The sequence below is a fragment of the Musa acuminata genome, chromosome BXJ1-5, assembly GCF_036884655.1.
Source record: "Musa acuminata AAA Group cultivar baxijiao chromosome BXJ1-5, Cavendish_Baxijiao_AAA, whole genome shotgun sequence".
NCBI lineage: Eukaryota > Viridiplantae > Streptophyta > Magnoliopsida > Zingiberales > Musaceae > Musa > Musa acuminata.
Genome location: NC_088331.1, coordinates 38,607,681 through 38,617,752, shown reverse-complemented (window position 1 = coordinate 38,617,752; position 10,072 = coordinate 38,607,681). Strand labels below are relative to the sequence as shown.

At 35.4% G+C, this 10,072-nt stretch overlaps 1 protein-coding gene across 1 annotated transcript; it reads right to left on the bottom strand.

Moving 5' to 3' along the window:
- Nucleotides 1-399: 399 nt before the first annotated feature.
- Nucleotides 400-7,844, bottom strand: LOC103985856 (uncharacterized). Its single transcript, XM_065183807.1, has 5 exons — nt 7,576-7,844; nt 7,123-7,494; nt 6,591-7,052; nt 1,117-1,524; nt 400-1,046 (listed from the first exon to the last, which is right to left on the bottom strand). The coding sequence occupies exons 1-5, from the start codon at nt 7,723-7,725 to the stop codon at nt 525-527; spliced, it is 1,914 nt and encodes a 637-aa protein (XP_065039879.1). The 5' UTR covers nt 7,726-7,844; the 3' UTR covers nt 400-524.
- Between the last annotated feature and the right edge of the window lie 2,228 nt (nt 7,845-10,072).

Below are 10,072 nucleotides of genomic sequence, written 5' to 3'. Positions count from 1 at the left end.
AATAATCAAATTATGATTATGATTGAAGATTATAAATTCTGATTAAAACTTTTGTAAACACTTATCGAGAAACTTACTCTGAAGATCAAATTTGATTTGATATAATTATATATTTTTTATTATTTTATATTTAAACTTACAAATAGAGCGAGTGCATTGATGATAAGAATATCGATGAATTGAGTTTCTTTCGATAGAATAATTTCATTGTTCACAGGATGTGCTGAAGTATCAAACTTCTTTATAGGAGTATTCTCTTGAGTTAAGAGTGAGAATGACAATTATCCCTTTTTTCTCTTTTTAATTTTTAATTATTATTGTTTCTCTTCCTTCTTTTTTTTTTTTCTCCTCTATTGCTCGTCGGTACTAAGCATAGGCTAAAACATTTCATCCTGCACCTTTGCTTTAAACTGATACGGGGAGCATTTATAATTGTATGGAACACATAAGTGATACATGGATCGACAAGTATCTATCTCGAGTTGTGAACACACGGAAACCCTGGTCATCTGACCTTGTTCACTTCAGTGCTTTGTGGCAATGTGCTGCTTGGTGGCAGTGTCGTGCATGCAGATTCCCTTGACCGGAGGCCATGCAGTAGTAGTAGCATTTGATGTGCCATTCGAGTTGCTAACCTTCCAAGCTTCAAGCACAGATCTCAGGTCTACGAGCTTCACTTTCATGCTGACACAACAGTTCGCATGAACCGTAATCACTTTCCTCAAGTCCTGACTCATTTGACAGAACCCACTAAAATAGGCAGTCTCCAGGTACCTCACTTTCAGCCCCAGCCGCGTGAACGCTCCCTCCTTCTTCATCTTCTGCAGCACATCTTGTTCTTTCATGCCTTTCGAGTTGTTCCTCCACGCATACCACTCGTCGAACAGTGCTACGGTCTTCTTGTTTGCTGTCACGAAATAGAAACCGGTGTTGAAGTTGGAGTTATTGAATGGTTTGCCGTAGTAGAAGTCACTGCTCATCTGAAGGTCCTCTCCATCACGAGACAACTGTGAGAACGGATTCCGTAGCCACATGACATCCATATCCTGATAGCAAAGACAACATAAGAAATGTCGCAGTAACATACAATCACTAGGATGGTTTACTATGACTTACGGTGAAGATGAAGTTGTATCCGCGCCGGAGGACATCTCCGAGGAAGAGAGTTCTTCGCCACATCATGTTGTTGAATGCATCAGACATGTAGAAGACCTCCTTGGAGAAGTCGACGCCCTCGGTTACGAGATTGTAACAGTGAAGCTCCAGGGTGCGGCATCTGTTGAAGGCCCTCTGGTCGACGGCGACGAAGAGAAGGTGGTCGACCAAGAATTCGGTGTCCTCCCCTTCTCCAAGACTTTGCAAGAACAGATCCAGCATCGCGTTCTGCTCCACGTACGCCTTGTTCAGTATCGCGATGATCAAAGTCCTGTTCTCCATGGCGACCGCCTCTAGTGCTGCTTCCAGTTCATCTTTTGGGGTAATCTCCGTCTGACCACACGCAAAATACAAGCTAGTTTCTGAGCTCTCTGTGCGTACTGTTCAGCATATACGGTGTGTGGATTAACTTACAGTATTTGCACCATGTTGCAAGCGGAAGAAAGCTGTGGGTACTCCAAGCGGCCATAAGCAGGCATAGATGACGACCAAAACGAGAAGAGGGGCGACGACGATCGACGCGGTGGCACGGTAGGCGATGGCGCCGGAGAAGCTCATGGCAATGATCGAGGTGCAGGGGAGATCCGAGAACTCCACTCTGATCTGTAAAGATCAGCAGCTCAGACTCCTCCTACATCGACACGCGGCACATGGATAAGAAGCTGTAACGACCACCGAGTCCTTTCATTCAATTGTTTAGGTATAAGTTGGCGCCGGTGATCGCGAAAGGCAGTAATTCCAGACACAGACCACAAAGGTGACGTGCCTCCTTCGGTTTCTTTCCATCGAGATCTGAGGCATTTGACGATCCAAAAACTGGGGGCGGACAGATCGACGAAGGCTTAAGAACTGTTGGTATCACGTAAGCATTCCCTGTTTTTTCTTTTGTGGAAGACTTTTTTGTCTTCTCCCTTGGAACCTAGTTTTCGTGTGTTGGACAGACTGCAATGACATAAGCGATCATTGGCTATTGGAAGAATGAATGGGTTGGGAGTTGGTGGATTTTTTAGTGCCTTGATCGTTACCATTTCTACTGCTTTGCAATATTTACTGTCTACATGACGTCTTCGACAGCCACCTCGGATAGGCTTTAGTGATATATATAAATATATAAATATATATACATGTATTCATACATATATGTATATATGTATATATATACATATATACATACATATATATATATATACATATATACACATATATATATATATACATATATACATATATATATATATATATATATATATATATACATACATATATATTATAATTTTTATTTTTATTATAAATTTTTAATATGTTTGATGAGAGATTTTAAAGAGTTATGACTTACAATTTTATTATTATTTTCGTGATATCGATTCAACTCTTGAAATTTTTGCTCTCTTTCAAATGAGATCTAAGTTTCAACTCTTTGAAATAATATTTGCTCCCTCTCTTCCATATTTGGTCCAAGCTGGGTTTCTTTATCTAACTGACCATAGAAGTCTATTATCGATCACCTTCGAGTAAGGATGAAGAAAAGACTCCAAAGTTCTCCCTATGTTTCCTTTTCTTGCTCTTTGGACAAATCTTCCTTTTTATATTTTTCTTTCTTCATTTTTGTTTTTTTTTGTTAGTTTTCATTTTACTTTCCGTTACATATTTAGCCTTTATAGTTCTAATATTGAACCAAGTAGATTGAAGAGTAACCGGTGAAATCTGAAGATAAGATTCAAACCCAAAAAGTACAACCATAAGACTATTAATTTCTTTATTCATTAAATTAGTTAGTACCTTCAAATACGATAACGATATTATATGTGGAAATCTAAATCTTAATGCAGAAATGATTTATAACCATAAGACTATTCCCTTCGAGTCTCAAAATCAATAACATAAATACTTATGTGCATTTACCATCTTAACCTAAAATCTTAAAATTAATGTACCCAATCTACAAGCATAAGATTTGAATCAAACCTAGCCTATAAGTCAGATTCCTGTACTTCCTGTGTTGTATAGTGGAGCATGAGTCATAGTTACAACTTGATATTTAACATAAGACAAATATCATAGTGTAGGATCATAATTACTACCAGGATTTCATACACAACTGGAATGGCCTTCAATAGCTAATCTTCTTCACTCTAACTAGATGTCTACTTCTTTTCAAGCATCTACTTATATTTCACTACATGCAAAACATACTTATACAACAATTATAATGTGTCAATTAATAAGACGTCTAAAATTTGAATAATTTTTCATTGCCTCCGTTCAATTTAAACATTTCAATAAGTAACAAGCTAACTTGAAAATTTTATATAATAATAGTATAAGCTACAAAACTTATATCAATATCGAGACCATACGGATTTAATATTAAGGTGCACTATAGCTTATGGTATTCTTCGACCTTTACCGATAAAATCTCTCTTTGTCAACTTCTTGTTGTTGATCTTTTTATGTTATATCCTAAATTAAAAAAATATTATTTTATTATTCATTATTTATAGAAGATTTTTTAAAATTTTAAATTAATGTCTTTATAATATTAAATATTTTTTTCGGTCACAAGTGATTAAAAAAAAATTTTCATCCAAACCTCATATCTATTATAAAATAGTAGATTACTTAAAAATATAGAATAAAAACATATAAATAGCCATATATATTGATTGTAACTTCTGAAAAATCATAAAAAAATTTTTAATATTCATGATACATATATAAATATCAATAATCTAATATAACATGATAAACTATTAATTTATTATGAAACATATATATCAGTAAAATAATAATAATTTTTATATAGTAAACAAAATTATGCATCAATTATATATAATACTTGCATATATACGTACATAACAATGAGATAACAAATGTGTATATTATACCAGACGATATACTCTCCCAATAGTTGATAAAAAGATATATTTTATACGATGGATTCATCCCAACAACGAATGAAGAAAACTTCTATTGCACTCCCAAAAGCAGATAAAGTTGTATTAATCACCCAAACAAGTAAAAATATTTTCTTCCTAATAATAGATACATAAATCATTTAACCATCACGTTTAAGGGGTTATTAATCCTCTAATGGAATCATCTTACTTACCCGATAGAGATACATAATCAACCATAATCATTCATTTATATTCATCTATTTATTCATACTTGTTTCCAAATAATATGATAAAATATTATGAGAAACTATGCTTAATGTATGATCTACTAGACTATGACTATTGGTGGTTTCATATTATAACAACATATAACTCTTTTCACATGTTATACTTCATGTAGACCACTCAATATAGTTATACTATATGGTAATAATCATATTAATATCATCAATTTAATTTAAAAAACTAATAATTATTTTTAAATGACACCTTTAGATATAATTTTTAAATTTATTAAATCATAAAAATATGAGGTATCAATCTCTCATCTTCAATCAACTAGAACTCTAATTAGAATAGCCTAATTGACCTAAACTAAACTCAATCCACTTAGGACCTAAAAGAATCAACCTTAAATCATTGTAAAATTAGTTTGAAATCATCATACACTAATCTATTTTAGATTTAATTGATTTCAATTAGGTCAAGTCAGTTAAAACTTATCAAGTTAGTTTAGAATAACTTTGAAAGCCGATCAAACATTAATTCGATCAATTAATGAGCTCAAATTAGTAAATTAAAATATGTTGCATCATGCTATCCTAGATTGAATCAATTCATCTAAGTCTTCGATAAGTCACGTGCACCGTATATGCTTATCTCAAGTAAGAAATTAGGTTGAGGTATAATGGATTGAATAAATAGGCAATGACATATTTAGGTTGGTCACATAACTGGATGAGCCTAATTTCACAAGATAGATTGAGTCTTACTCACAAATTATGCCGAGTCTTATTATTAAACTGGGTCATGCTTGGTTTATTTTTTTCAAAAAAGATAAGTAATAATTTAATTTTTAATTTTAATTTATTTTTAAACACAAAGATAGAATTTTAATATTTAAATTTAAATTATTTATTTTCAAAAAGTATATCACTCATTAAAAATAAAATTAATTAATAATTTAATTAATTGATAAAAAAAATTACTAATTTATCCATTTGATTAAGGAAATTAATTTTAATTATTTCCTTAATCATATTATACACACAAGAAAGTTAATAATTTAATTAAAATAATATATATTTATGATAATTAATTTATATTAAGGGAGAAAAAGATCATGCCTAATTATATTGCTCCTCACTCAATAAAAATTTGATCCCAAATTTGATGTAAAAAATAATATTTATTTAAGCATTCTATACAAAACATTTCATCTCTGCCTTGGAGTTTTCAGTTTTCTGCCACAACTTGCTGGAGTTTGCCGGCTGGCAAACACAAGAACGAAACTTTAGGAATGAATATATGAGAACTCGAGCAACAGGAAATTTAGCTGCTGATATTCTCCGACCCTTACCAATGGTCTCTCTCTCCCAACTTCTCGTTCATCTTTTTAGTGCATGAGTTTGACGTTTGATGAATGTGGTCAAGTGGGTCTTTATCATGTCGTACATGAGTTGTTCATGGATGCCTCATTTTTCCTATGAATAATTTCATTTTGGTTTATTGTATGTGGTCAAAGTTGATCTTTATAATGCTGTACACGAGTTACTCGCGGGTCTCCCATTCTTCTACGAGTCCCGTTTAAGATTTTAATAATACTCTAATTTACGAAAGGAAATGATATCTCAAAAGTACAATAATGCAGGATCAATTTAGTCTATCATTTATTTAAATATATTTGATTAATTTAAATATTATTTTACATAGGTGTGAATAATTCTAACCTACTTTCATAATTTACTCAAGAAATAAAAAATATAAAAAAATATAATAAATCAAATTATGATTACGAATGATTATGATTGAAGATTATAAATTCTGATTGTAAACACTTATCTGTTTACAATTTATTATTTTTATATTTGGACCTACAAATAGAGAGTGCATTGATCGATGAGAAGAAGATCAATGAATTGAGTTATTTTAATATAAACTGCTTTTCGATAGAATAGTTTCATCGATCACAGGATGTACGGAAGCATCAAACTTCATTATAGGAGTATTCTCTTGCGTTAAGAGTGAGAATGACAATTATCCCTTTTTTTTTCTTCTTAATTTTTAATTATTATTTTTTCTCTCTTTATTGCTCGTCGGTACTAAGTATAGGCTAAAAATTTCATCCTGCACCTTTGCTTTAAACTGGTACGGGGAGCATTTATAATTGTCTGGAACACACAAGTGATACATGGATCGACAAGTCTCTCTCTCGAGTTATGAATGCACAGAAACCTTGGTCATCTTACCCTGTTCACTTGAGTGCTTTGTGGCAGTGTGCTGCTTGGTGGCAGTGTCGTGCAAGCAGATTCCCTTGACCGGAGGCCATGCAGTAGAAGTAGCATTTGATGTGCCATTCGAGTTGCTAACCTTCCAAGCTTCTAGCACAGATCTCAGGTCTATGAGCTTAACTTTCATGCTGACACAACAGTTCGCATGAACCGTAATCACTTTCCTCGAGTCCTGACTCATTTGACAGAACCCACTAAAATAGGTAGTCTCCAGGTACCTCACTTTCAGCCCCAGCCGCGTGAACGCGCCCTCCTTCTTCATCTTCTGCAGCACATCTTGATCTTTCATGCCTTTCGAGTTGTTCCTCCACCCATACCACTCGTCGAACAGTGCTACGGTCTTGTTGTTTGCTGTCACGAAATAGAAGCCGGTGTTGAAGTTGAAGTTATCGAATGGGTTGCCGTAGTAGAAATCACTGCTCATCTGAAGGTCCTCTCCATCACGATCCAACTGTGAGAACGGATTCCGTAGCCACATGACATCCATATCCTGATAGCAAAGACAACATAAGAAATTTCGCAGTAATATACAATTACCAGGATGGCTTACTATGACTTACGGTGAAGATGAAGCTGTATCCGCGCCGGAGGACATCTCCGAGGAAGAGAGTTCTTCTCCACATCATGTTGTTGAATGCATCAGACATGTAGAAGACCTCCTTGGAGAAGTCGACGCCCTCGGTTACGAGCTTGTAGCAGTGAAGCTCCAGGGTGCGGCATCTGTTGAAGGCCCTCTGGTCGACGGCGACGAAGAGAAGGTGGTCGATCAAGAATTCGGTGTCCTCCCCTTCTCCAAGACTTTGCAGGAACAGATCCAGCATCGCGTTCTGCTCCACGTACGCCTTGTTCAGTATCGCGATGATCAAAGTCCTGTTCTCCATGGCGACCCCCTCTAGTGCTGTTTCCAGTTCATCTTTTGGGGTAATCTCCATCTGACCACACGCAAAATACAAGCTAGTTTCTGAGCTCTCTGTGCGTACTGTTCAGCATATACTGTGTGTGGCTCAACTTACAGTATTTGCACCATTTTGCAAGCGGAAGAAAGCTGTGGGTACTCCCGTCGGCCACAAGCAGCGATAGATGACGACCAAAACGAGAAGAGGGGCGACGATGAACGCGGTGGCACGGTAGGAGATGGCGCCGGAAAAGCCCATGGCAGTCATCGAGGTACAGAGGAGATCGGAGAACTCCACTTTGACCTGTAAAGATCAGCTGCTCAGACGACTCCTTCCTCGATACGCGGCACATGGATAATAAGCTGTAAGCACCACCGAGTCCTTTCATTCAATTGTTTAGTCATAAATTGGCGCCGTTGATATATAGTTCCAGACACAGACCTCAAAGGTGACGTGCCTCTTTTGGCTTCTTTCCATCGAGATCTGAGGCATCTGACGATCCAAAAACTGGGGGCGGACAGATCGACGAAGGCTTACGAACTGTTGGTATCACATAAGCATTCCCTGTGTTTGCTTTTGTGGAAGACTTTCTTGTCTTCTCCCTTGGAACCTAATTTTCGTGTTTCCGACTGAATGCAATGACAGAGGTGATCATTGGTTGTTGGGAGAATGAATGGGTTTAGCGTTGGTGTATTTTTAGTGCCTCGATCGTACCTTCCGTACTGCTTTGCATGTGCAAAAGCAATAATAACTGTATATATGACGTCTTCGACAGCCACCTCGCATAGGCTTTAGTGTTATATATAAATATATATAAATAAATATATATATATATATTTATATTTATATGTATATATATAATATAATATTATATATATGAAAAATTCGATAGCATCCAGCGACAATATGAGGTGTGTTATGAAGCTGCATTTGTGGGTCCACAGCATCGGAATCCTGACAAACACCGACAGAAAAATGAGATTGATATGCTCATGAAATGAGTCCGGTGTAAAGTGGGAAACGGGAATAACTTGACATATCACGTGATGCCAGTACTGCTACCCATAAGAGGGCATCCGTCACATGTGAACAACACAATAATTCATAGGTCAGCCTCTCTCTGCCATATAAATGACTTTGCGTGTGGGTGGGTAAGACTGTAACTCCCCTTCTGTTCTATTTGGAATGGCCCCCTTATGCATGTATCAAGACCTAAACTAGGGAAATATAATGTCAGAAGAAGCTGCTGGAAAAAGCGGAATAACTCTTTCCTCATTATTTTGTATACATGCATAAACATAATAAATTAATCATACAGTGAGATTAAATTTTTAATGTAAAAAATTCAATGTGAAAAAAATCACGGGACCATAGTCAACCTTAAACTTCTACTATCAATAATAATGATAACATGTTTACAGTAAATCTTCTCTAGAATAACCATAGGATCACAATAACATTAAGAACATAGATCTTGCCTCAATAATAACTTGGCTCAACATTAACTTATTATCACCACCAAAGATGGATTTTATGAAAAAAAAAAAATTTAAATCTCACATAATGGATATAACATGAAAGTACCTTAAAGAGGGTAAACTGTAGATTAGCACATTAGGATTGTAGAACTTGCTGTAAGGATTCTCCACATATAATTTGGGTAAAATTTGACGACGTTTGGCAACTGATCATCAAGCAAAAAAATTATATTTCTCTCTCTATTCTTTCCTCTGGTTGTGCGCCCCCACGTTCTCTCGTTGCACGCATGATCGCTCGTTCACAGCCCTCACTATACACGTTTCATTTTTTTTTTTTAAATTATTGATAAATCATATTTGGGCTTACAACCTAAATCATTAGTCGAAGCCCACATATGGGCTGGACTCAACAATTCTCCCCCTCCAACTCATATGGTGGGCTATACTAAGCTCGTTCTTCGCCTACATGTTTTAAACTTTTTCTTAGGCGAAGACTTTATCAACATATCTGATCTATTCTCATTAGTATGTACCTTTTCCAATTGTAATTCTTTTATCTCAAGTACATTACAAATCCAATGATATCTCATATCAATATGCTTGGATCTAGAATGATACGTTGAATTCTTGGAGAGGTGAATGACGTTTTTACTATCACAGTAAACAGTATATCCTTTCTGTTTCAAACCCAATTCATGTAGAAACTTTTTCAACCATAAAGCTTCCTTGTAGGCTTCAGTGATTGCTATGTATTTTGCTTCTGTGGTTGATAGAGGAACACAATTCTATAACTTAGACTACCAAGAGACTACTCCCCATATAAATGTTATCAAGAATCCCGAAATAGACTTCTTGGAATTAGTAACACCTGTCATGTCTGCATCTGTGTACCCTTCTAGCATAGGTTCATCACTGCCAAAATATAAACACAACCTAGAAGTACCTCTTAGATACCTTAATATTCATTTCACTGTTGCTCAATGTTCCTTACCAGGACTAGAGAAAAATCGACTGACAACTATAATTGCATAAATTATATATGACTTAGTACAAACCATAATATACATCAAATTATCTACGATGAGTAAGGCACTATGAACATTTCTTCTTTTTCTTTCTCACTGGTAGATGGTTAT

Bases quoted from the DNA above. Each gene is read 5' to 3' on its own strand.
- LOC103985856 (XM_065183807.1), bottom strand. From the start codon at position 7,725: ATGACTGCCATGGGCTTTTCCGGCGCCATCTCCTACCGTGCCACCGCG. The intron at 7,053-7,122 runs GTAAGTCATAGT...CTTTGCTATCAG, and splicing joins GATACAGCTTCATCTTCACC to GATATGGATGTCATGTGGCT. The intron at 1,047-1,116 runs GTAAGTCATAGT...CTTTGCTATCAG, and splicing joins GATACAACTTCATCTTCACC to GATATGGATGTCATGTGGCT.